Genomic DNA, 27,280 nt, shown 5'->3' with positions numbered 1-27,280 from the left:
GGTGATGGATATATTTGGGTATTGAGATGATAAAAACCGTTGCTCACTGTTTTTTTTTTTTTTTTGCTAAAACATCAATGATTCAAGTGTCTTTGAATGAGGTGTTGAATTGCTCCTAATAAAATTAAGGGTTAATTGCCCATAAAATACTGAACTTTCGTCAAATTCTGGTTTTGCACACAAACTTTGAACTGTAGCATGAAAATTACTAAACTTTAGATTTTATCTGTTTTTGCTACTAATTCAAATTCCAATCAAATATCAGGCTAATATGACGTGCCAATATTTGACGTGACGTATTTATTGTTAATTTCTTATTAATAAAAAAAGAACACAAAGGAAATAACCAAAATTGTCAATAACTTAGTATATCAAATCAAATAATAGTATTTTTTTAAATTCTCAAGTTTAAATCAATTTTTTTCTAATTCACTATTACACAACTGATTACTCCAATATATAAAATAGAAGTCATTCAAATAGTATAAATATATATAGTTTATAAAAAAAATTAATCTTTAGGTAATGAAAATTTAATAAACTTTATTACTTAGCTAAATAATTTTTTTTATATATTAAGTTATTGTTAATTAAAATATTTTTTGGCTTACACACCTAAATTTGAAGAATTCCCTTACTATTATTGAATTTATTCAATTAATTAATTCAACTAAAAAAATACTATTATTTGATTTGATATATTAAATTATTAACAATTTGAGTTATTTACGTTGTGTTCTTTTTTTATTGATAAGAAATTAAATAGAAAATATTATTTCGCCAACTAATTGTCACGCAAGAATAAATACGCCACGTCAAAATTGGCACACCATATTATATATTAGCTTGGTATTTGGCCGAAATTTAGATTAGTAGCGAAATCAGATAAAATCAAAAGTTTGGTAATTATCACGCCACAATTCAAAGTTTGTGTGCAAAACCAGAATTGGATGAAAGTTCAGTATTTAATGGGCAATTAACTCTAAAATTAAAGGGAAAGCTAATTCTAATAGAAATAAAAGAATATTTAAATTTATAAAAAAAATAAAAGTGGGCCACCACCTTTTTAATGGTTACAGTTACTTTTACTAATTGAATGCTTAAATAGGTGGGCCACGAACTTTAACACCTAAATTCAACACTTCTTAATTTTCGTGCCAAAAGAAACATGTCATTTGTTTCTGGGATGGAGAGAGTATAAAATGTGGTCCCCATTTTAAATAATAAATTTATACCTCATTATATTATCCCTTCATTTAGAGGGATAAAAAGCAAACACACCCTAAGAGGCGTTTACTTTGAAGGATAAACCTTGATAGATAAAAATAATAAAACTAATCTCATGTTTACTTTGTTGGATTGAAACTTTAGGATATTCCAAAGAGTGGATTTTTAAAATGGCCGCTTTGAAATAGTAAACTTAAAAATTGTCCACTAAAATAAAAACATAAAAAAATGGCCACTGTTACCAAAATACCCTTCCACATTAAAAATTAAAAAATGGTCACTTTACATCACCCCTTTAAAAAATCCCGCAATGCACAACCAGTGTGAATTCACAACCAAAAATTTTTGGTTGTGAATTCACACTGGTTGTGAATTGAGAATTCACAACCAGTCGAATTCACAACCAGAATTTTTTGTTTGTGAATTCACAACTAGTCGAATTCACAGCCAAAATTTAATTCACAACCAGTCGAATTCACAACCAAAAATTAATTCACAACTAGAATTTTTTGGTTGTGAATTCACAACAAACGAATTCACAACCAGATTTATGTTGGTTGTGAATTCACAATCAGTCGAATTCACAACCTGAATTTAATTCACAACTAGAATTTATTTTGGTTGTTAATTCAAGTAGTTGTGAATTTGAGTTTTTAAAGTTTGAATTCACAATTAAAACTGTAATTTATTTTGATTGTGAATTTATAGATTTGGTTGTAAATTCAAGAATATTAAGTTGTGAATTCATCGAGCTAGTTGTGAATTCAAGAACATTAAGTTGTGAATTCATCGACCTGGTTGTGAATTCTTAAATCTAGTTGTGAATTCATAAAAGTGGTCGTGAATTCAAGAACATTAAATTGTGAATTCATAAATTTGGTTGTGAATTTAAGAACATTAAAAAAATAATTATACAGCTCAATCAAATTGGTGTACAACACCAAAATACAACAACTCAATCTACCATCAATCGACTATACATCAGTGAAATAAATTTCCTCTGTTTTTTCACATCTATTTCTCATTCATCAAGCTAAAAACAAAAATCTCGACAAAAATTGTGAAGGAAAAGTAGATCGAAATTCTTCAATGATGTGCCTATTTACAGCTTTGAACACATTTGTCGAACGCTGGAAATTCTTCAATCCTCCTCGGACGCTGGAAAATTCTTCGGTGAAGAAGAAACGATCTCTTAGAGAGGAAGAGGACCAAACGAAACCCTAGAGAAAGAGAGATCGTCGAAATCCACCACCGCCTCCACAGATCCGCTGCCGCTGTGCGTCGCGGTGGTGGTGGTTCGCTGTGTGGCGGAGGCGGAGGCGGTGGCGGTCGCCTGAATCTGGATGAAGCCATCTGAATCTGGATGGATGGCGTCGTTTTCGGCGCTGCTATGGGCAGAGACGATGAGGCCGGGGCGGCGGCGCTTCACCGGAGGAGATAACACGCTAGAAATCCGACGAAATCCTATCGAAAGGCCTCGTAAACCGCCTCTTCTCCGCCGCACCCTCCATCTCCGTCACCTTCGCACCACCGCCTGTAAATCACCCCAAAACACCAAAAACAGACGATTTTCCCTAAATCCTTGCAAATCCCTAAGTTATTCGAGGAGATTTGCCTTGCAAACACCAGAGATAGGAAGGCAGAGGGAGGAAGGAGAAGAAGAAGGGAAGAGAGATAGAGCAAGAGAGAGAAAGCGTAGAGAGAGAGAGAGCGAGTCAGCGAGAGGAGAGAGAGGAGTATGAATTTGTGGCTAATTTTTTAATTTTTATTGTTAGGGGTAATTTTGTACTTTTACACAAAAAGTGGCCAAATTTTAAAGTTTTTATTTGACTGGCCAATTTTTAAGTTTACTATATGAAAGTGGCCAATTTCATATATTGACCCTATTCCAAAACCCTTGATTATTTTTATCAATTAAATTAGTTTTGTTTGATTCTTATCCCATCAAAAGGGTAAGATTGGAGTAATCCTACTCTTGAGGATAAAAATACTCAATCATCCATTTTATCAATCATGCAAAGTAAACGCTCCCTAAGAGTTTATAAGCTCCCCAAAGAATAAATTCCTCTACCTCAAATTATTTTCTCACTTGTCTTATAAGCAACACTCATTTTACAAAAATAACTCAACTATGATTTTTTATTTTCATTATATATTTTCATCTCTTTCCGATTTTCTCTCTAACTAAAAATTCTTTTATTAACTTATATAAGTTTAATTATTCAAACATTTTGACAAAGTAAATGCTCCCTAAGAGTTTATAAGCTCCCCAAAGAATAAATTCCTCTACCTCAAATTATTTTCTCACTTGTCTTATAAGCAACACTCATTTTACAAAAATAACTCAACTATGATTTTTTATTTTCATTATATATTTTCATCTCTTTCCGATTTTCTCTCTAACTAAAAATTCTTTTATTAACTTATATAAGTTTAATTATTCAAACATTTTGACAATTTATAAGATCTTAAAAAACTTTAAAAAACTATATTTTATAAGCTCTTTAAAATAAACTTAGCCAAACACCGTATAAGTCGAATAAGAATATGAATTTTGAAATATTAAATAAATAAAATTCAAATTAATTCGGTAATAATAAGCCAAGTTTGTGTCTTTCCAGCTTCCCACTCAGACAGTCAGACTCCATCCTCTCTCTCTCACATACGCGCACGCAGAGGCCGGAGTGCGCAGCAGAGTTTAAATGTAGTCGCAAGCACACCTTCGCCATTTCTGCAAGCTTGCCAGAATCATAAGCCCTCGCCTCCGTTACACTGTTTCACACAAAAGAAATATCTCCACAAGAAACCCTCCACTTTTGCACGTGATTACGACATACATTACTCATGGAGCCGATGATTGATCCGAGCTCATCAATTCCGGAACTAATCAAATTTATTAAGCACTCATTTCGCGAGTGCGAGTTTGATGAGGTGCAGAATACATTGATGGAGCGGGAAAAAAGTATGAAAGTTGAAATGGAAAAGCTTGTCAGAGAATGTGATGAACTGAAGAAACAGGTTGATTTCCTGGAGCGCTCTAAGGGCTATTCGGAGTTGGAGAAATGTGATCTGGAGGAGAAGCTGAGAGAGAATCAGAAGAAAGGTGAGGAGTTGGATAAAATGATCGTCCAAACGAACGAGAAATTTGAGAAATTGAGGAGCGAAAAACACGATGTTGAGAACGAGCTGGTGAGGAGTATTGGAAAATGCGAGGAGATGGATGAACGGCTCGTCAAAATGGGAAAGGAGATTGAGGAATTGAGGCGAGAGAGCCTTTGTGCAAATAAAACCATAGAGGAGTTGAAGGCAAAGGAGATTGAGGCTGATCGCGTTGCACATGAACTGAAGCGCCAAAATAATGAGGCAGCAGCAGCTACTGACGCTGAACTGGAGAAGAATTTGCAGCATGGAGAGGTGAACCCGGAAGAAGATAGGGCTACCGAGTCACCTGAATTTCCTGCAATTTCTGGTAATTCACAGCCCATAATTTGTTGTTTTATTCTTTTTTTTTTTTAAATCTATTTTGGTGATTTTAGGATGACTTATTTCGGGAGGGACTAATGGATCGTATCAGGGGTAACTATGACTGATTTTATGAAGAATGATTAGGGAAGATTATGATCAACTTGATTGATTAGGATATAAGCAATGTAGCTACTAGCTAGTTATATTTGCACCTCTAAGGAAATAAAGCTGAGAAAAAGAAACAAATAAAAATTAATTTGCTCATCAAGTGTGTGTTCATTTCTTTTGGTGAATCCATCCACCCTTACTTTCCCCAATTGCTTTTCCTTCCGGAGGTTGTGAGCATTCCTTGATGTGGTTGAGTTTTTTGCTTGCAATATTGTGGTCTTCTCTGTCACGCCATTCTTGATTGAGACCTTCGATTGCTGAGATAGGCCTTTAGGTGAGGTCAAGTGAATAATGAAAAGCAAAGCATTTGGGAGTTCAAAAAGACATTGGAATCTTATTGAAGAGACTATGGTTTAAACAAGAAAAACAATTTAAAACATATCAGGATAACTACTCATCATGCTATATATCGTTTGCCCAACTATAAGCTGAAAGCCAAGTTTTACTTCTTGCAGACCAAATCATATATGCTACCAGTTCTCACTCTCAGTTGAAATCTTGGTAGCCATCCGTAGCATTCCTTCATTTCTTCTTATTTTACTCATGTGCAAAATTGTTCTTTTTGTTTCCTCTGAAAACTCAGTTTAAACTTTAAAGTTTAGTTAATGCTGGAGTTAGAATTCCAATACCTGTCTGTGCATGGAGCATTTGATTGCTGTTTCAAGGCTTTGTTGTGAACTTCTGACTTTCTCTGAAGTATTAAAACTTGGTAGTGACTATCAATCTGTCTATTTCCAATACATTTTATCTTCAGGGTTTCATTTCTGTAAATGGATTTGTAATAAAGAACCAAAAGCTTTGCCTTGGTCTTCTTTTGCCTTTATAAAATTAAAAATACTAATTTGGTTTGGTTTGTTCAGTTAACTTGTAAATTTTTGCTTTTGGTTTCTCCACAGCCCAACTGACCTAATTCACGCCCCTACTTATTACCAACTCATTACACGGGCACTGAAATGTGTTCCTATCTAGTATGCTGATCTGATCTGTTTTAAAGGGTAACTCATGTTTGCTGCAGCATCTGTCTTGATACTGTTGTTTCTTTTTCTTTCATCACAATGCATCTGGTTGGATTTCTCTTACTTGGATATGGATGAGTCTTCTTACGAGCATCAGCTTTATTTAGGGCTTATTTAGTATATAAGCCAACTTACATGTGCATATGGTGCAAGGTTCACACACAAGTGTAATGCAATCGGGTGGTGAAGCGCCTGCAGAGAAGATAGTAGCTTCATCTTCCGCTGCTGGCAAGGTTGTGATCGTCATATGTGATAGTGACAGCGATGATGAAACTCGTATTCCTGACACTTCGTCTGGGCAGACAAAGAGGAGGAAAATAAGCACATCTGCTACGCCATCTCGCTGTTGTTCATTGCCCAGCAGCAGAGTTGAAGAAAGAGCTGGTGCTTTTCAAAAGTCTCGTACCGTAGATCGTATTGATTCTACAGATTCGGATGGTTCAATCTCAGCTGGCTGCATGAACAACCTCATTGCGACAATTGAAAGTAAAGGAAACAACAAAAAAGGTTAGTCGTCGTGGTTGCTTATTTTCTCTTGTATAGTCACAGTTGGCCAGGGGTGCAACTTCAGTTCAATCTAGCTCAATGTTAGAGCGCATTGTAGGCTCTAGGGTTTCGAGCACAGGACAGACTACTCTGACGATTACATCTCATGGGTAAGTTTGTATAATTAGATGTACATAATCTTTATTTCTATATTACTCCCTCGGTCTCCCCAAATAACTATTTAATTTTCTTTTTTGGTCCATCCCCAAAAAACTTCCCTTTCTATTTCTGGACTATACCCCGCCACTAATAATGCCTTATTTACTCTTACGTTTTACCTTTTCACAATACTTTTTCATCTATTCCCAATACATACAGCAACTTCGTCTTAAAACTCGTGCACCTCCCTTCTAAGAAATTTTTTGGTGGACGGAGATTGTATTATTTATTGTTGAACTAATAATAGTTATGTCAATTGCAGTGCAATCTATCCATATAATGTGGTTCCAAGTGCATGTACTCGTATTTTCAAAAAAGTGAGAAATCCAAGGGGTTTCAATTGGAAACTGACGCCGGAGACGGTTAAGAAGAATTATTTTAATGAATTCAAAGTAAATTTGTCTTTTAATATTGTGTTTCATATATATTTGTTAAATTATGTTTTAATATTTTGTTGTTACTCACTTTGATTATTTGTTCAATTAGAAGCATTTCACATGGGATGCGACGATCAATGATGCAATATACAAACTCTGGTTGGAAATTGCGGCCCGAAGGTATAAAGACTTTGTGTACGAGATCAAGGCCAAAAGAGATGATCCGGAAAATGCAAGGCCCCTGTCCATTCATAAGGATGAGTGGCCTGAGTGGCTCGCTTATTGGGAGACTGATGCCTTCAAACTGAAATCCGAGAAAGCAAAAAAGTGTAGAATGTCTGAGCCCGGAGGTGTGGGAACAGGACAAGTGAAGCACAAAGGAGGCTCCAAATCTGTTCTTCAATACGCTGATGAATTGGTAAGTAACTCTGCATTTTATTAGTTTACTATGTCTTATCTTAATGTTCATACATATAGTTAATATTATTTTGGATTACTTTCAATACAAAGGCAAGACATAAGGGAGTTAACCCTACGAAGTGCCTCTTCGATGTTTATTCTATCCTCCACGTGAACGAGGATGGAACTTACACTGACATGAAATCTGAAAGCATTGGGGTATGTATGTCTTGGTGATTGTTTCATATATTTTGTAAAATTATGTATTAATTGATGGAACATATAAATGTAGACGAAGGTCCAGGAATTGGTTAGCCAACAAAGTCAGCCAATGGAGCTATTGAGCCACAAGAGGTGGATATGGCAAAAATTTACGTCGAAGCTGTTGGTGGGTTGAATAAAAAGAAGAGAATGTTCGGTGTTGGTGGGCTAGCAACGAGCTTTATGAATGAAGATTTGGGTAGAACATCTCAATTCCACCCTCCGGCTCATGACCAACGCTTGGTCGATGTGGAGCAGCAACTACAACAAGAACGAGAGGAACATCGACAGAAGAAGGAGCAATTGGGGGCCCATTTGGCTGCTCAACATCAACTTCTTGAGCAATTGTGCGCTCAATCAGGACTTCCACCACCACCACCACCTCCTCTTTTCCCTTAACTATTTTGTGTAATGGATACATTGAAACATAGTTTCTATACTTTGGACACTTATGGATGCTAGTAGATTGCACATAATTTAATTAATTATTGTAATTAACTATCACATTATATATTATGCAAATTTTACATTCCAATAGTAGTCATGCAAATTTTACATTCCAATATATACATTTATCACTTTATAATCGTATAATAATATTAAAGTTAAAAAATTTAAGACTAACCAATAATTAAAAAGAAAATATATACGTAAGAAATATGATTTTTTTTGTGAATTTTACAACTTTACAACTTAACAGTTGTATACAAGTTTTCGGTTTTTATTTTAGCAAAAAGCTTTGTTTTTTTCAACTATTAACGTCAATGCAAAGTTTTGTTCTATAATAAATTCATATTATTCTCTCAAGAAAAACAAATCATATTATAACTTTCATTCATAACTTAATAATAGAATTCAATAACTTAATAATTGAATTAAATATAATTCCATAAACTCAAGTTTTCCCTAACACAAAAACGTGGGCCACACCATCTAATTAGTTAAAATTCGATGGGTACTGATAGGCCTAGGTTCATCGAATGACGGATCTAGCCTAGGGATGGCAATGGATCCTGAACCCGGTCCAAATCCTTTTTAAAAAGGATCTGAACCTTGTAAAAAATGGACCCAATGAATTTGGATCGGATCTGGATCACTCCGAGGATTTACGAATCTGGATCTGGAGCAAAAATTTTAAGACTCAGATCTGGCCCGTGGATCCAGTGATATATAAAAAATATATAAATTTTTTTATTGTTATTGAACTCTACCCTAAAATCTATTACTAATCTATACATCTCTTTTCATAAATAATATATTTCTATTAAAGATAATATTTTACTTTTATCTTAATTTAAATTTTAGTTATTATTATTATTGATATTCTTTTTTTTTTTTCAATGTCAAAATAGAAGATACAATGTTCCACTGTTACTAAATATTGTGGTGAAGATAGAGATGAAATTGATTTTAATGGTGTTATAATTAATTTTCACCATTTTTTACATACACAATTATAATAAGTGTATATCTCATTATAATACTAATATATTATTTAGTACTTGATTATTATATTCTTACTTATTATGAATTTTTATAGTAATTTTTTATATATAGATTATGATTTAGTTATTTATTTTTAATAATTGTTGAAAGTCTAGATCAAATTCAATTTTAATTTGAGTTTATTTAAAATTTATAAATATTTTAAAAAGAAAAAAATATGGATCTGGGTCTGGACCCGAGACCCTGTGGATCTTATGGATCTGAACCTGGATCTTATTTTTTTAAATCCAACAGATCTGGACCGGATCCGGACCTAAGTAAGAAAATGCGGATCTGGATCTGGACCAAGTAGGATTTGGTCCAGATCTGGCACATTGCCATCCCTAATCTAGCCTGTCGACATATCAAAGTGTTTTATGCGACGAGTGGGGATGTCAATTAGGATGGCACTGGATCTTGGATCTGCCCCAAATCCGTGGATTCAAATCCGTTTTTTAGGTTTGAATCTCAATTTTTTGAATTCGACGGATCTAAATCTCAATTTTTAAAACGAATCTGAATCTGGATTTTGAAATTTTTTATTCGAATCCGACCTAAACCCGATCCGTGGATCCGTTTTATTTAATATATATATTTTATATTTATTTTATTAATAATATTAAATATATTAAAAATTAAAAACAATACACTATGGAGACTTTTTTTTCTTAGGAAATGTAATTTGGAAGACTTGTTATCATTGACTTGAGCATTGAGATATGTTTATTTTGAATTTTTAGTGATTTGTTTATCTATGTTGAGACTTTGTATTGCATGAATATATTTTGTGCAATATTTTTTATGTTGTTGTTGATTTTGTGACTTTTATTTTGAATTTAATTTAAAAACAGTAGATCCATGGATCTAGACCCGTAGATCCGTGGATCTGACGGATCTGGATTTGGATTTGGATCCCAAATTTTCAGATCTGTTGGATTTAGGGCGGATTTGGATCCCATAAATTAAAACGGATTTGGATCTGATATTGATGAGATCCGGTCCAGATCCGGCCAGTTGCCATCCCTAATGTCAATCGCACCAACCCATCGAATTTCGGGCTAGCCCTATCAAATTACGGATTATTCGAGTGCGGGTTCATCGGGTTGAAAATATTTTCGAGTTAGAAATTTTCAATCCTAACCCCAAATGTTCGGGTTTCGGGCTAGCCCATCGAGCTCAAAACTTTATTTTAAAAATATTAACTAATATATTTTTTTTGACAATATTATATTTGTAATAAATAAATACGCGCATAAATAAGTAACATTTCAACATTGACTTACATAATAATTAATATGCGAGTCTCAAAGATATAAAGATGCAAATATTTTTATTAAATAAGTATCATTTTTTAATTTTCACATCTAAATATTTATATTAAGTATTGATTAAAAATACAGAGAAGTGAAATGATGAGTATAACTTTCTAATATTGAATTTTTAATATTGAATAAAAATAAATTTCACAAACTTTTGGAAAAATTATCTTATTATACTAATTTTCATAAGCAAAGTAATGAAGTTGAAAATCAAATAACGAAAAAAATTTCATATAATCAAGCGAATACATTATTTTCGGGTCAACTGTATAGGGTTTCGGCTAGTTTTGGACTGACCCTATCGGGTGCCGGACTATCCGGTTAAAGGCTAATCAGGTTGTGATTTTTATCGGGTTGAAAATTTTTAACCTTAACCCTCTTGAATTGACGGATTAATCAGGTCAGCCCACAAGTTTCAGACTGGATTGATATCCCTAACGACTAGGCATCGTATTTTCAAATTAATTATCGATTCAAATCGATAAAGTATGATGAATACAAATATATATATATATATATATATATATATATCATGTCTAACATGATAAAATTTTATTACAATTTTTAGTTTGAACAAAATACATTCACCAATGCAAAAACTTGGATGAGACTTGTCTCATTCACGAGATCAGTTCTTACCAGGAAACTATAAGTAAAAATTATCCACAATTCTACAAATCAAACGCACTAGCCTAGTAGCACACTTCTTCACTTACTATTTCTAATGTCGCAGGTTTGATTTTCGCAAAAAGCAATATTTCATTTTATTTTCGATTCCCAGGAGCAGCGTGTAAATAAAAACTATCAAATCTTATACAAATAATACCTATTAGTCTAGTGGTACAATTCTTCGTCTACTATCTCTAATTGTGGATTTGATTCTCAAAAGCAGAGATATTTTTTTTATTAAGACAATAATTATTCGACCAAATAAACTAAAAATACAAATTTTTGTGAGTAAAAATAATAATTGTTGTGAAAAAAATAACGTTAGACAAATATTACCTTTTTCATGTTGATTATTACTTTTCATCACAATAATAATTACTTTGAATTATTCATATTTTTCAATCATCCTATGACCAACGACCCGCGCTCAATCTCGCCCCAATCCGCACTCAGCCCCATCTCAACCTGTCTCTTGGGCGAGACGAGTGTCACCCAAGACCGACTCGTTCACGAATCATTACCTAAGTCAAAATCAAAATCAAACAAACGATTTACATATGGATTTTGTTGGGGGTTGAGTCACTATCTTTACTTTTCCCTAGAGGTGCCACGGTCCGGTTTTCGGTTCGAACCGGAACCGAACCGCCGGTTCACGGTTCCAAAATCTGGAATCAAAATCAGATCGGATATTGGTCCTCACAGTTTCGATTCGAACAGTGAACTGACGGTTCCGATTCCAAACCGTCAATTCCCGGTTCGAACCATGGAACCGTTATTTATTATGTCCATATGAGATGATACTCAGATGACATATGTTTAATTAAATTATTTCTTATCCGTAAAATTTAAAGAATTTGAACAAACTTAATACTCCCTCCGTCCCCCAAACATCTTCCTAAGAGAGAATGGCACGTGTTTTAATAAAAGTTAGTTATGTATTTGATAAGTGGAGAATGAGTCCCACAAAAAGTGAAATGATAAGAATGATAGTTAGTGAAAGTGGAGAACGAGTCCCACAAAAAGTGAAATTGTAACAATAATAATTAGTGAAATTGTTTCCAAAAATAGGTTAAGAAGATGTTTTGGGGACGAACCAAAATAGAAAAAAAAAAAAAAAAAAAGGAAAATGTTTGAGGGACGGAGAGAGTAAATATCGATATACGGTTAACAGCAGATACGACACATCAATCGTACATCATATCATACTTTAAATTTACACATTTTTTTCTTCTAAAATCTTCAATCCCACATAAACTTTTTATAAACTTCATCAAATGAATATTTATATAAAAATATATTTCTATTATCACAACCTACATTTAATTGGCGAAAATTATTAAGATTAATATTATTTCATATATTGTATTATTAATTTAATTTGACCATATCAAATTACTTAAAGAAATAATTTATATATAAATTATTTCATATGCTATAATAATAAAAATAACATAAAATATTATAAATGATGACTTAAAATAATTCCCGTCGAATTTCGACAGATTAGACACTAGTTACTTGTAAAATCGAATCAATTTCGATGTTAATTAAGATTGAAAGAATTGTCTCGGTTACATGTGTTCGAGATATTAATTTTTTTGGACTGTTAAAAATATAATTAAATAGTGTTTCAGGTAATATTGAAATTATTAATCCGATTTAGAGATGCAACTGAGAGATGAGCGGAGTAATTTTCAGCTCAAGCTTTGTTAATTCACCCATACTAGCTTACTCTTAAAATGAAATTTTTAAAGTTAGATTGAAATTTAAACATTAATTATTTTCTTCTAATGAGTTTATTTGCAAACTAAAGTGACATAGTAGCGTCAGATTCATATTTCACAAGTAATTTTTGTTTTGGAAATTACTTTTTTATATTTTAAACTTTATTCACATTCAATATTTTTAAAAGGGTTAATTCGCTCTAAATCCTTAAATTATAATTTTCCATTTTTAGCCTCAATCTTTGAACTTTCCACAAAAAACCTCTAATTTTCAATTTTTCCTAATTTTTCCATGACGGATTTTCCGGCCAAATCCGGAGTCAGAATTTTCCTATGTGGCGTTATTAGAACTGGATATTGGGCCCATTCATCCATTAAAAGACCTTATAAGGGAGAGGGTTGCCTCACCATATAAAGTGGCTCATGCCACTATCTCCAACTAACCCCTCACGCGCAGCGTGGACTATCCTAAACACCATCTGTTGACAACGATATTGGAGGGGCCTTCATTGGATTGGTTTGGCTCTGATACCATATTAGAAATGGATATTAGGCCCATTCTTTCCTTAAAAGACCTTATAAGGGAGAGGGTTGCCTCACCATATAAAGTGGCTCATGCCACTATCTCCAACCAATGTGGAACACTTTTAACATCCCTCCCTCTCACGCGCAGCGTGGACTATCCCAAACGCCATCTGTTGACAACGATATTGGGGGGGGCATCATTGGATTGGGTTGACTGTGATACCATATTAGAAATGGATATTGAGCCCATTCCTCCCTTAAAAGGGAGGGGTTGCCTCACCATCAATGTGGGACACTTTAACACAATATTATTTCAACCCTATTTTCTTTGCTCAATATCCATTTCTAATAAATGGAAACCCTATTTTCTTTGCTCTTTGTGAACCTATGAATACTTTCAATAACTATAGTTTCAGAGGCGGATTGTCTGTCGGGCGTCGTTTACGGCCAACGCAATGACATAAACCAAGACCGGAGGTCGGGGCGTTAGGCAGCGTGACTGGGAGGTAGAGGCTCACTAGAGGAGGCAGGTCAGGGCGGCGCCACTACCCTAGGCGGCGCGAAGAGGGGGCGAAACCCTAGCTGCAACTCTGAAAACGTGGGTCAGAGAGAAGGGTTCTCAGGTCGGATCTTGGGAGCGCGGATCCGGGAATCTGGACGGCAGCTTGGACGATTGTGGCGGCGGTGGAGGAAGAGAGAGAGAGGGGGGAGAGCGAGACCGGGGGGCAGAGGGGGAATGGGGATGGGGGAAGAGAGAGAGAGAGAGTGACGTGAGGGGAGGGTGGGGGTGATTTGCCACATATAGGCTGATTTGACATGAATAATGCCACATAGGAAAATTCCGACCCCGAATTTGACCGGAAAACTCGTCATGAGAAAATTAGGAAAAATTAAAAATTGGGAATTTTTTGTAGGAAGTTCAAAGATTGAGAGAAAAAACAGTTAATGACTATAGTTTAAGGATTTAGATTTTGAGCTAATTAACCCTTTTTAAAAATCTAATCTTTTCGATTAATCTCGAAAACTTGATTATCCACAAATATATGATCATTGACTATGTGTAATCAATGATGTGCACATGGCCTCAAATGTCGACGCATCTGTCTGGATCAGTAGAATTTAAAAATAATAAAGTATTTGATGGGTAGCAGTCATGAGTCATTAACTAACAGTTAAAAACATAAATCTAATATCCATTGAAAAAATCAATGATAATTTTGGCGAGAAATTTTTGCAACCAAAAACCTTGCTTTAATAATTGAAGATATAGATATAGATATAGCAGCTGACTTTGTGCAACCACTCTCATTTTAACAATTGTATCTTCAAAATCCTTATCCTTCCTTCCACCACCTACTGCCGTTGCCATTTCAGAGTTTCTTCGTTTATCTTCTACTTCACTAATATCATTTGTCCATATATATTCTTTTCGTTTTTAGGGTGCGTTTACTTTGATGAAAAATGAGTGAAAAATCATATTTTTATCCATTTTTTACTATTTTCACATATTTATTATGATGAAAAATTTTCTTCGAACATGGTGGAATATTTTCTTGGCGAGCTCTTTTTTACTATGGTAGGGGTGTAAAATATTTTCCTATATCTTCTTATCTTTTCATCTCTAGTCAATGTATGATAAAAAAAGGAGAAAAAAAAAAATATTTTCTCATCTTTTCTTGTGCATCATTTTTTAATGAAAATTTTACAACCAGAGTAAACGCACCCTTAAAAGTAAGTTTACTGGTTTAGTTAAATTCCTTAAAAAAGGATATTGATAAATTAAATATTAATCGAAATACAAATATTTTATTAAACATGATAAATAAAACCTTAAATCCTTGAAAGAACATACTCCCTCCGTCCCACTAGACTTGGCACTTGTGAGTTGGGCACGGAGATTAAGAATAAAGGGTTAAGAGTGTAAAGTAGGTAGGGTCCACTTATTTTATGTGAGTAGAGAAAGTAGGGACCACATACTATTTTAGGAAAGTGCCAATTCTAGTGGGACAAACAAAAAAGGCAAGTGTGCCAAGTCTAGTGGGACGGAGGGAGTACAACAGACTAGGAGATCCGGTCAAAAAAAAATACTCCCTCTGTCCACGAAAAAGAGTTCTGTTTCCCCTCTTTTTTTTGTCCACGAAAAAGAGTCCTGTTTCACTTTTTTGACAACTTTACCCTTATTTTGTTTCACTATTTACTTTAGTTGCCATTGATGGCCCACCACACATCAAATTTAAACACTAGTTATTCCTTAATTCACTTAGCTGTCTTAATTAATTGTCTTAATTAATTACCCCTTTAGACGTCTAAAATTAAAACCCTCCCTCCCCACATTATTTCTTAAAAAGCATGTGTATACCAATGAAAACTCTAATTCTCGAACTATCTCGCCGCCGTCTGCCTCTCACCCTAAGCCAGGGCTTTCGTCGCCGGCGTCGCCGGCTCTCCGGGCACCACCACCGATGCACCTCCCTTCTCTCACCTCTCGCCTCACGCCTTCTCTCTCTTCTCAGACTCTCACGCACCCTTGAACCCAGACGCCGCGCCGCCTTCATCTACTGCCGGCGAAGGTGACAGCAGCGAGGGCTGCGGCCGCCGCGGTTCCCTCTCCGGCGAAGCCGCGCCTGAGCGCCGCTCCCCTGGCTTCATCTCTCTCTCTCACCACTCAGCCCTAAATCCCCAAAATCCAGAATCTACCCTAAATCCCCTAGCTTCATCTCTCTCTCTCTCACCGCTTCCCCGAGCGCCACGACCAGAAGGCCACCGCTGTAGAGCCCAATCACTTCTCCGTTCATGGCCGGACAGCCGCCGCCGAGCCCATCGTCTGAAAGCACCGCCTCACTCATCCCCTCGACCTCCACCTAGTGCCACCTCAACTCTTCGAGCTCATTCGGATCGAAACCCTTGAAGACCTCCTGCAATGGCGGCGCGATTCCCTGCCTCCACTGCCTCTGAGTTCAGCGTCGTCGTCCCCTCCACCTCCACCATAGCGCCATCGACCACCCCCTCGAGTTCCGGATTCTCTCTGGGTTTGGGATTTGATTAATTTTGGGTTTGTGAGAAATTTTAATTTTTGTTTTGTTAATTTGATTTTAGAAATTTTGAATTTCGATCTTGCTTGGAATTTGGTTGTGGAATTTATTTAGTGAATTTAATTCTTGAATTTGTTGATTTTGGTCTTGAATTTCGTTCTTGGATATCTGAATTTGGTTCTTGAATTTGTTGATTTTAATGAATTTGTTCTTGAATTTTGTTCTGAAATTTGTTGATTTTTGTTGAATTGTGGTTCTTAAATTTTCGTTGAATTTGGTTCTGGAATTTTGGTTTTAAATTATGAATTGTTATCAAAAGTTAATTGAGAATTAGGAACTTTAAAAGTCATATTAACACTACCCCTATAAATTTATTTCTCTCTCCACTTACACCTACTTTAACAACTTTCTTAAAATCCGTGCCGAGTCCCAAATGGGACTCTTTTTCATGAACGAAGGGAGTAAAAAATAAAAATAACCAAAAGGGCCGAGGAAGGGCCCAAACAACAAAAGGTTGAAGGACCAAAAGTCCAAAAAGAATTCTAAAAACAAAGGAAGAGTATGGGCCGACCTCAAAATCCTATGCCCAAAAAGAAAGAAAACCCTCGATGCGAGCTCCAGCAATCCAAAACACAAGAAGAACATTTCAAATTCCTAAATTTGTTAGCATATATAAGCAGAATTTGTTTATAATAGTAGAGTTTTTCAATAGGGAGTTTATAAGGATAAAATTATCTATTTTTTATTATTTATTATTATTATTTTAAATGGTACTATATATACAACCACCCAAAATCCAATTTTGTTGACATATAATTTATAAGTAAAAAATTGGATGAATTGCATGTAAATATAAATGATAAAACTTTTCAAAAGATAAGCTAATCTAACTAAAAATTCATGTCAAACTCGATCATCCAAATAAATATTTAAACAGAGTTACACCTCGAACAATGTAGAAAATTAATGTTTGCAATTTATCAGTATTTTTATTTAATGTACACTACTAGTCACAATATATTTATTTATTTTAAAATTTTAAATTATGTAAAAATGTCAAATTGTCATTATTTATGAGTTCTCTCATAATTTTCAACGCCCTTGATCAACTGCTCAATCTTCATAATTAATCTTCCGTTGCTTTGTTTGTCGCTCCGCTCCTATAATTATTCTTCCACACGTTAATCCGCCTTCAAAATCATCAATACATCCATTTTACCATCGTATCAAAATCATTTACTAAAATTCTTGAATGTTTCTGAAATTGTATCAAAACCAGCTGCCGCCGCCGCCGCCGTTGACTTGTGCCAACTCCTCCACGAGAGGTACAGCACAGAAGATCTATCATTTGTTTCATCTCCATTTGCTTATTATAATTCTTCTTCTTCTCCGTTTCTTTCTTAGGCGATTTCTACCACACAGTTTTGGAAGAAAATTTCTGAGCTAAGTTTGTGGATATGGCGGCTTATGGTGCGGCGGATTCTCTCAAGAATACGATTGAGCGTATTCTACAATCGTCTCGCATTTCTCTCGTTTCCCACTCTCCACAAATAGTACTCTCAGCGACTTTTCTCAAGAATACGATTCAGTGTATTCTACAATTGTTTTGCATTTCCCCCTCTTCACAGATCTTACTACCTGCCTACGACGAGGTGGATCGCTTGCAGAATGTTCTGCTAAAATTGGACGACACCAGCTGCAGCAAGATCAGGACGAAGGTGAATGCTGCGGATGAACTTATAAAAGAGGCAATTTGGGAATTTGAAGATTTAGTCGAATCCCATATCTTACCTCAGATTCTTCCACAACTCGATAGCAAGAGAGGCAGCTTGTCATTCTCTGTAGAGCTACAGAGTCTGCAACACCATGTTGATTGCTTCGTCGAGAAGATGAAGAAGATGGAGGAGGAATACACTAATGAAATGGAGAATATGCCTGAAGAAGAAGGGGAGCCTATTTCCTCAAGAATCGATTTTGGTGGAATCAACTCAAAGATGGTTGGATTATCTGATGAATTTCAAAAAGCCAGAGATGATCTTCTTGAAGATAAAAACTATTCGATTATTGGGATGGCGGGCGTTGGAAAGACAACTCTTGCTAAGCATATTTTTGAAGATCCATCAATTCGGAGTCATTTTGAGTTGCGAGCATGGGTCAAAGTGGGCAGAAAATGTGAATCTAATGAACTATTACGATGTATTCTAGCTCAAGTGGATCCTAACGCTTACCAAATGCTTATCCAAGGAGATGATGATGAGGAGGAATTAGTTGGACGATTGAAAGAAACATTGAAGCATAAGAAATGTCTCATCGTGTTGGATGATGTTTGGAAAGCAACTCATCGCTTGACAAGTTGCTTACGAGAAAAGAAAATTGGTAGAAGGATTCGATTCTTACTTACAAGTAGAGATAATATAAAATTCTCGCGGCATGGGTACAAAAGAGTGCGCTTGCTGAATGAAGAAGAAAGTAAGGAACTACTTGGTGAGAAGGTTTTTGGTGAAGAGGGTTTCCCTCCTCAACTCGAGAAACTCGGAGAGAAGATTGCCAAAAAATGTGAAGGTCTTCCTCTTATGATAGTCACAATTGCGGAGCTTCTAGCGAAAGCTGACAAGACCCCAGAATACTGGACTGAGGTACTTATCAAACAACATAGTTCAGTATTTGTGGATGCATATAATCAAATATCAGAGGTACTTTTCCCAAGCTATGATTACTTACCCCAATATTTAAAAATGTTATTTCTCTACATGGGAGCTTACTGTCCATATATGGATATCGATCTAACCACGCTCAACGCTACGTTGAGTGCTGATGTGTTTCTTCAACCTAGTGGAGAAGAAAGTTTTGAATATTTTTGGCATACATGCTTGGGCAAGCTTTGTACGTGGTATCATCTTGTTCTCGACACATCACAGGAGGATGACTATTTATCTTGGTATAGCAAGTATCGTGTGCATTCTTGTTGGCAGCACGTGTGTAGGGAAGAAGCTAGTAGGGTCAAGTTTCTGCATGTCTTACAAAGTTGTGACGATGTTATAAAAGACCAACGCCGCTTGTGTGCCCATTGGAACAGTTTATTCTGCTTCAAACAAGTGTGTGATTCGATAAAAAGTGATTGTGCATCCACTGTCCGTTCTCTCCTTTGTTATGGTCCTTATCACCCATATCCAATACCAATACATGTCATGGGTTTCAAGTTGCTCAGGGTACTGCATGCTGTTAATGTCCGATTTTACCATATCCAAACTGAAATTTTCAAACTAGTTTGTCTACGATATCTTGCCATAACTTACAACGGTGACCTCCCTGCTTCCATATCCAACCTTTTTCAACTTCAATTCTTGATTATTTATAGACATATGATCATTAAAAAGCGTGGGGTTCAGTCTTTTGTGCCTGTGCAAATTTGGAACATGCAAGAACTACAACATTTAGAGCTACCGGGAAGGGACCTACCAACCCCTAATTCTAATGATGGTGCATTGAACAAACTCACCTCACTTTTTGGTGTGAGTGCAAACAGTTGTACAAGGGAAGTTCTCGAAAGAATTCCTAATTTAAGGGATTTAATGATTGAAGTTGAGTTGAAGCCTTATGATGATGACGAAACCAGCCCATTGAGTTCCTTGAGTTATATATCAAAACTCCAGAATTTGAAAACGCTTATATATGAAATCACGAATCCAGAGATAAAGCGTGAGTTTCCTACTATTCTTCATCTTTCAATGTTCCCATCAAGTCTCATAATGTTATCTTTGAAAGGGTCGGGATATCCTTGGGAGTCTCTAAATGACATTGGTTCGTTGCTGCCAAAACTCGAGCTTCTCACATTACATTGCTATGCCTTTCGAGGCCCAGAGTGGGAAATAAAACCGGGGAGTTTCTTGGAACTTATTGAACTTCGAATTGAAGACACCGATTTGGTGAAATGGAGACCTCAACGTGGAAGCCTCCCGAGGCTTCGTGCACTAAGGATGAAGCACTGCTACAAATTGCAACAACTCGATTTGTCGGATGATCAGTCTTCGATCACGACCATTGAATTAGAGGAATGCAATCCTTTAGCTGTCGTTGGTACCAATCAATTAAAAGGCGTGTTTTACATCAAACTTATCACTCGTTCTTCTTTTTGAGCTCAAGTGACTCTGCAACTTGCACGAAAGGTTAGTCTTACTACTTTGCAATATATATCACGTTTTTAATGTTTCTTCCCTGCTTCTTCTCTTTTTTCACAGACAACTCAAATCAGTTCATGTCATAAATATACATCTTCGTTATAGTCACAGTTTTGTCACTTTTCAGGCAAATGGGAGAGCTGAAGGGGTCAGACGCAGCGTTATCCCATAATGTAGATTGTACGTATCACGTTGTCATCTGAATTTAAGGATTGTAACTTGATTTGGATTTTGTTGGGGAATATGAAACCTGAATACTGAATTATGCATGTAGTTTGTAACCGAAATTGTTGTAAGTTGCATTTGTGTGAAAGCATTACTTGTTATGCATGATTTCACTTTGTTTTGATCTTGTGTGTAATCAGTTGACGTGTTTTTTTAATAGCTTAACATTTTCAGATTCTGGCAATATACTAATTAATTTATGGCTTCATATTTCAAAATTAACTTGGAATTAGTTCGTTAAATTTTCATATGAGGATCAAACAAGGTTTTAGAATCAGAGCAGAGCAGTTGAGTTTATTGTCTCTGTTGTCTATGAGCATAATTCTTGTAGTGTCTGAGATGAATTCATAAAATTGGCTCTCTTGATTTGTTGGTTACGAATTGCGATTACATATTTATATATTAGTTGTGAATTAATTTCTCAGCTACCAATCTATTGCTAAAATATTAGTATTTTGTTACTATTGTCAATTTTTTTTAATATTACTTTTTATATTTTAAATCTTATTCATATTCAATATTTATAAAAATTCAATTATGTTAAATCATTTATTAAAAATCGTTCCCCTCAAAACACACTAATTACTTTTTCAAACTTTTCGATTAATCTCCAAATCTTGATTATCCACATATGATCATTGATCATCTTTAATCAATGATGTGTATATGGCCATAATTTCAAAGCATAGCAGCGGAGTATTTCCGCGTTGTGAAGAGCTGACTTTGTGGAGAGGCTCTCAAGTCTCAACCACTCTCATTTTCACAATTCCACCTTCAAAATCCTTATCCTTCCATCACCACCACCTACCGCCGTCGCCAACTCCTCCCGCTTCACACCTTCCACCACCACCAATCAAGTGATGGCGGCTTATGGTGCAGCCACTTCTCTCAAGAATACGATTCACCGTATTCCACAATCGTCTTGCATTTCTCTCGTTTCACCCTCTCCACAAATCTTGCAACCTGCCTACGAAGAGATGGATCGATTGCAGAGTGTTCTGCTAAAATTAGACGACACCGGCTGCAGCAAGATCAGGACGAAGGTGAATGCTGCGGATGAACGAATCAAAGAGGCAGTTTGGGAATTCGAAGATTTACTCGAATCCCATGTCTTACATCAGATTCTTCAACAGCTCGAAAGCGAGAGAGACAACTTGTCATTCTCTGTAGATCTGCAGAGTCTGCAACACCGCGTTGATTGTTTCGTCGAGATGGTGAAGATGATGGATGAAGAGTACATAATTGAAATGGAGAATATGCCTGAAGAAGAAGGCGAGCCTATTTCCTCAAGAATCGATTTTGGTGGAATCAAGCCAAAGATGGTTGGATTATCTGATGAATTTCAAAAAGCCAGAGATGATCTTCTTAAAGATAAAAATTATTCGATTATGGGGATGGCGGGCATTGGAAAGACAACTCTTGCTAGGCATATTTTTGAGGATCCATCAATTCAGAGCCATTTCGAGTTTCGAGCATGGGTCAGAGTGGGTAGAAAATGTGAATCCAACGAACTATTACGATGCGTTCTAGCTCAAGTGGATTCCAATGCTTACCAAAACCTTACCCAAGGAGATGATGATGTGGCAGAATTAGTTAGAATCTTGAAAGAAAGTTTGAAGGATAAGAAATGTCTCATTGTGTTGGATGATGTAGAAGTAGCATATGGCTTGACAAATTGCTTCCAAGATAAGAATATTGTTGGAAGGATTCGATTCTTACTTACAAGTAGACAAAGTATAGGAGACCCGAAGGGTGGGTCCGAAAGAGTGCGCTTTTTAAATGAAGAAGAAAGTAAGGAATTACTCGGTGAGAAAGTGTTTGGCGAAGAGGGTTTCCCTCCTCAACTTGAGGAACTGGGAGAGAAGATTGCCAAGAAACGTGAAGGCCTTCCTCTTATGATAGTCACGGTTGCAGAGCTCCTATCAAAAGCTGACAAGACCCCGGAATACTGGATTGAGGTACTCGTTAAACAACGTAGTCCAGTCTTTGTGGATGCATTTAATCAAATATCGGAGGTATTTTTCCCAAGCTATGACTACCTACCCCAATATTTAAAAATGTTTTTTCTCGATATTGGAGCTTTCCCTCCATATAATGATTTCAATATTTTCACGCTCAACATTATGTTGAGCGCCGAAGGGTTTCTTGAACCGATTGGAGAAGAAAGTTGCTTGGAAAATCTTTCTTCGTGGTATCATCTTGTTCTCGACACATCACATGAGGATGAATATTGGTTTTGGGATAGAAGCTATCGCGTGCATTCTTGTTGGCAGCACGTGTGTGAGGAAGAATAAGCAATACGTGGCGATCTTGAGCATAGTAGTAGGTTGAATGTGCACCGGAAATGATTCTATTCTGTCAAGGAATCCACAGCTTCCATTAGTTAAACTGTTGAGCTGATTCCATCTCACGCTGTCCCAATATTCAGTTCAACAGAAAAAAGTTTCAACTCTATAAACAACTCTTCCACTTGTTTAATAATTTGCAATGAATCAAACACGAACAAAATGTAAAATCTATTCTCAAATTATTTTCTAAATTAAGAATGATTAATCGTGGTCCAGCCATCTTAATTTCCAGCGTTTGGAGAGTGGTGTTGTCCTAACAACTTCTCTCATTTCTAACAAGGATTAATTATTTGATCATGTTCATGTTCATGTAATTATTTGTTAGCTAGTAATAACTTCATCATACCATTAATTCAACAAAGTATATACATGAAAGGAATATTAGTCCATGGAAAGAAAAAACACAAAAATAAGAAGTGATCAACAACTTTGCTTTATTTAAACAGGGTATATCTTCCAGCAGAGAGTCTAAAGAGACAAACAACTCATTCAAAGTGCCAAAATAAAAGCTTAACATCAATAATAACTGCTACTCTGCAGCTCCAAGTAGAGGATCACTTATCAGTCATGTATCAATTAAGCTTATGATGACTTGTGCAGTAGGAGATGATCTCGGCATACTCAACACCTTCTCTTGTGCAAAAAGGAATGTCTCTACATCAGATGCTTGCTGTCTTAGTCGAATAACCACCCTTTCAAGTATGGGAGCATTTTCCAACAGAATTTGTATCGCCGGAATTATTGAAGGGTCACACATAGACAAAGTAAACTCAAATGTCTTTAGATGGAGAAGAGAGGGACTGGGAGAAGTCATCTTAGCAGACGCCAATGAATTACATGCATCAACCATAGTAATGTGAACAACCTCTTCATCATAATAGGTAAAACGATGACCCTGCAATGTATTATTAGCCTAAAAGACGATGTTAATGTTAATCTGAAAATCCCAAACATTGAATGACTAGGAAAGAAAATGAATAGAAAAAAAAACATATAGCACTAACATCTTCAACATCAATTTTATAATTTGATGATGTGCAAAGTAAAGACTAAAATATAGTATCAAGTCACTTTACATATATAAGTGAATAAAAGAGTGATCAACTATTAACCTCTACAGTTTGGGAAACATCATCTCAACCAAATCAAGCATTTCTTCGGCATAACCTTATCTTTCTTTTTTAATTCGATTATCCAAACACTTTGACAATTTACAAGCTTGTGAGAAACTACATCTTAGTAAACATCATCTTTGAACAGCAAAAGATATGACCTAAAACGAGTTAGAGAATGGTGGGACACTAATCTATATCCCAGGTGGTAAAGAGAGACCTGATAAACAGTTAACGTCTTCAGCTTAGGAAACATGTCAAGAACAACAACATCAAGCATCCGGCAGTCATAAAATTCTAGTTCAAGAAACTCAGCATTCGGGAATTGAACATGCATGTCGTTCTCCTTCATGTCAACAAGAAACTGCAAGTAACAACATGAGTTTGCTTCAAATCAAATTCCACAAATGACAAAACCATGGCAAGAAAGTTTGGCACTGCCTAAAAATCTACTATATAAATTATAAAGCAAAAATGCATATAAGAAATGAAACCTGAACGCTCCAATCTGACAACGAGACATTCTGAACATAGGGATGCTATGAAAAACTTGATGGAACAGTTTAAAGGGGCGCCATGTCCTCACAATCAATTTGATCTAATTCATCATATAAATAATCAAAAGAAAGATTTGCAGTAGCCAAAGAAGGGACATATAGCAAACAACTACCCACAAACATAAGCTGAAATTAGATTAGGAGCCCAAATTCTCAGCTCTGCCTCTGCCTTTAAGGTAGAAACCCACCCATGGTATCTACCGATTTCGAGCATCTTCAACCTCGTAGATCGAATATTGAAGTTTTCACTAATTTCTAAAACCCAAAAAAGCAACTCTTCCAAAAGAGGAGCACCGAATAATTTGGTTCATGGCATCATCACTCACCCCTTCCGGTTTTCTAATTTCTAATCTCTTGAGTTGTCTCCACTGCACATTCCTCTCGATTTTCAACGAACACTTGTAGAGGGATAATTCTATAATTGATGAGCATGAATACAAACACTGTGGAATCAAGTGCGCAACAACCGTATTATAATATTCGAAACCAAAAGTTAGCTTTTCCACTTGTTTTTCGATCGCAAAAAGCAGCCACAAATCAATATCAATAGATGATGGGCTCAAACCAAAACCATGGAAGACTATGGTGAACTCCTGAATCTTGACCCCTTTCCATTGTGCAAGAGAAACAAAGTTTGAAGATTTTAACCATAAATTAAGGGAGAGAGGAAAGCCAAAGCGAAAGCGAAAGCGAAGGCAGGGGACGGTGGTCCATCGATTTTTCCATTGTTTGGAGAGAAGGGTTGTCGCGACAACATCTTTCATCGGCAACAATGAAAGAATCACAAGGATTAACGAGTCAGGTAACTCACTGAGTCGGTCGCGGCTGTCTGAATCTGCAACCTCGTACCCTTCCGAGTCACGAAGCTCAGAAAAGTGCAAAAGATCCATTTCTTGATTAATCTTAGCTTAAGACTGATTCTTGATAATAAGTAAGGAGGTGACGTTAGTAACGAGGAGAAAGCGGCCAACGGCAATAAGATTTAAAGGAAATATGTATTTTGATATTGTCGAAATTGCAGAAAGCTACAACCAAGAGTCCCATATTTTGGAAGATTGAACGACCTAGACCACGAAAGGTTCATCCTTGGTATCGAAAACACCATCTCATGTTTCAATGAACAGTCGTCGTAACCGTTTTGGTAGTCTAATGGAGTACTATTTTAAATATTTTCTCAAAAATATATATTGATAATTATCATAATAGTATCAATTAATTTTCTAATACAAAATGTACGTACTCCCGCCGTCTATGAAATAAATTCTCAGTTGGAATTTGGCACGAAAACTAAATCAATACAAAATGTATGTACTCTCTCCGTCCATGAAAAAAAACTTCCAGTTAGGGTTCGACACGAAAACTAAGAAAACGGATAAAGATATTGTGAGTGGGATAAAAGGGTAATGTTAATGACTTTTGATTACTTTTCTTAATCTTTCATTAATATAAATGTATTTGCACTATTTTCATTCATTTTATTTTTTATTTACTTAAATTATTTGCATTCTTTTTAGAGTGGATTTTTAAAATGGCCACTTTCATATTGTAAAATTAAAAATTGTCCACTAGGATAAAAATATTAAAAAATGGCCACTGTTACCAAAATACCCTTCCACATTAAAAATTAAAAAAATGTCCATTTTACATCACCCCTTTAAAAAATCCCGCAATTCACAACCAGTGTGAATTCACAACCAAAATTTGTTGGTTGTGAATTCACACTGGTTGTGAATTGTGAATTCACAACCGGTCGAATTCACAACCAGAATTTTTTGTTTGTGAATTCACAACCAGTCGAATTCACAATCAAAATTTAATTTACAACCAGTCGAATTCACAACCAAAATTTAATTCACAACTAGAATTTTTTGGTTGTGAATTCAAAACAAACGAATTCACAATCAAAATTTAATTCACAACCAGATTTATGTTGGTTGGGAATTCACAACCAGTAAAATTCACAATCAGAATTTAATTCACAACTAGAATTTATTTTGGTTGTGAATTCAAGTAATTGTGAATTTGAGTTTTTAAAGTTTGAATTCACAATTAAAACTGTAATTTATTTTGATTGTGAATTTATAGATTTGGTTGTAAATTCAAGAATATTAAGTTGTGAATTCATCGAGCTAGTTGTGAATTCAAGAATATTAAATTATGAATTCATAAATCTGGTTGTGAATTTAAGAATGTTAAGTTGTGAATTCATAGATTTGATCGTGAATTCAAGAAAATTAAATTGTGGATTCACATATCTGGCTGTGAATTCAAAAATATTAAAAATAAATACAAAAAAAAAAATCACTTTCCAAAGATGCCTTGATGCCTTGTCGTTTGAATTCTGTGTAAGCATCTGTTGCCTCTTTGTACAAACCCTCTTTACAATAAACACTCATCAAAGCTGAGTATGTTAGCAAGTTAGGATACAAATTCTCGTGTTTCATCTCTGCAAATAGCTCCTTAACCTTATCATACATCCCCTGTTTTC

The 27,280-nt window shown here is 35.6% G+C and overlaps 4 protein-coding genes across 8 annotated transcripts; 3 read left to right on the top strand and 1 right to left on the bottom strand.

The window, feature by feature from the left end:
- Positions 1–3,882: 3,882 nt before the first annotated feature.
- Positions 3,883–8,068, top strand: LOC131024701 (uncharacterized). 3 transcript variants are annotated; one of them, XM_057954238.1, is made up of 6 exons: positions 3,883–4,696; positions 6,030–6,532; positions 6,844–6,973; positions 7,068–7,376; positions 7,469–7,576; positions 7,650–8,068. In XM_057954238.1, exons 2-6 carry the CDS (start codon positions 6,462–6,464, stop codon positions 7,752–7,754), a joined length of 723 nt encoding a protein of 240 aa, XP_057810221.1. In that variant the 5' UTR covers positions 3,883–4,696; positions 6,030–6,461; the 3' UTR covers positions 7,755–8,068. The 3 variants fall into 2 exon arrangements, 2 of the variants coding, with proteins under 2 accessions (XP_057810221.1, XP_057810219.1); XM_057954236.1 differs by lacking the exons at positions 6,844–6,973; positions 7,068–7,376; positions 7,469–7,576; positions 7,650–8,068 and having other exon boundaries at positions 6,030–6,808.
- Positions 8,069–17,485: 9,417 nt separating this feature from the next.
- Positions 17,486–20,897, top strand: LOC131024700 (putative late blight resistance protein homolog R1C-3). Its single transcript, XM_057954235.1, has 3 exons — positions 17,486–17,697; positions 17,777–20,538; positions 20,678–20,897. Exon 2 carries the CDS (start codon positions 17,830–17,832, stop codon positions 20,506–20,508), a length of 2,679 nt encoding a protein of 892 aa, XP_057810218.1. The 5' UTR covers positions 17,486–17,697; positions 17,777–17,829; the 3' UTR covers positions 20,509–20,538; positions 20,678–20,897.
- A 738-nt stretch (positions 20,898–21,635) lies between these two features.
- LOC131025982 (putative late blight resistance protein homolog R1A-10) lies at positions 21,636–23,069 on the top strand. The gene has a single exon (XM_057955763.1). It carries the CDS (start codon positions 21,636–21,638, stop codon positions 23,067–23,069), a length of 1,434 nt encoding a protein of 477 aa, XP_057811746.1.
- Positions 23,070–23,533: 464 nt separating this feature from the next.
- LOC131024698 (uncharacterized) lies at positions 23,534–25,038 on the bottom strand. 3 transcript variants are annotated; one of them, XM_057954232.1, is made up of 3 exons: positions 24,730–25,038; positions 24,456–24,599; positions 23,534–24,036 (listed from the first exon to the last, which is right to left on the bottom strand). In XM_057954232.1, exons 2-3 carry the CDS (start codon positions 24,585–24,587, stop codon positions 23,689–23,691), a joined length of 480 nt encoding a protein of 159 aa, XP_057810215.1. In that variant the 5' UTR covers positions 24,588–24,599; positions 24,730–25,038; the 3' UTR covers positions 23,534–23,688. The 3 variants fall into 3 exon arrangements, with proteins under 3 accessions (XP_057810215.1, XP_057810217.1, XP_057810216.1); XM_057954234.1 differs by having other exon boundaries at positions 23,534–24,018; XM_057954233.1 differs by having other exon boundaries at positions 24,456–25,038.
- Between the last annotated feature and the right edge of the window lie 2,242 nt (positions 25,039–27,280).

This window comes from Salvia miltiorrhiza, chromosome 5, assembly GCF_028751815.1.
Source record: "Salvia miltiorrhiza cultivar Shanhuang (shh) chromosome 5, IMPLAD_Smil_shh, whole genome shotgun sequence".
In the NCBI taxonomy this organism is placed as follows: Eukaryota; Viridiplantae; Streptophyta; class Magnoliopsida; order Lamiales; family Lamiaceae; genus Salvia; species Salvia miltiorrhiza.
This window is presented reverse-complemented; position numbering and strand designations above follow the sequence as displayed.

Excerpts from the sequence above, each read along its gene's own strand:
- LOC131024701 (XM_057954236.1), top strand. The coding sequence starts at position 4,072 with ATGGAGCCGATGATTGATCCGAGCTCATCAATTCCGGAACTAATCAAA. Across the intron at positions 4,697-6,029 it reads TGAATTTCCTGCAATTTCTG|GTTCACACACAAGTGTAATG; the intron begins GTAATTCACAGC and ends ATATGGTGCAAG.
- LOC131024700 (XM_057954235.1), top strand. The coding sequence starts at position 17,830 with ATGGCGGCTTATGGTGCGGCGGATTCTCTCAAGAATACGATTGAGCGT.
- LOC131025982 (XM_057955763.1), top strand. The coding sequence starts at position 21,636 with ATGGCGGCTTATGGTGCAGCCACTTCTCTCAAGAATACGATTCACCGT.
- LOC131024698 (XM_057954233.1), bottom strand. The coding sequence starts at position 24,587 with ATGAAGGAGAACGACATGCATGTTCAATTCCCGAATGCTGAGTTTCTT. Across the intron at positions 24,037-24,455 it reads AGACGTTAACTGTTTATCAG|GCTAATAATACATTGCAGGG; the intron begins GTCTCTCTTTAC and ends ATCGTCTTTTAG.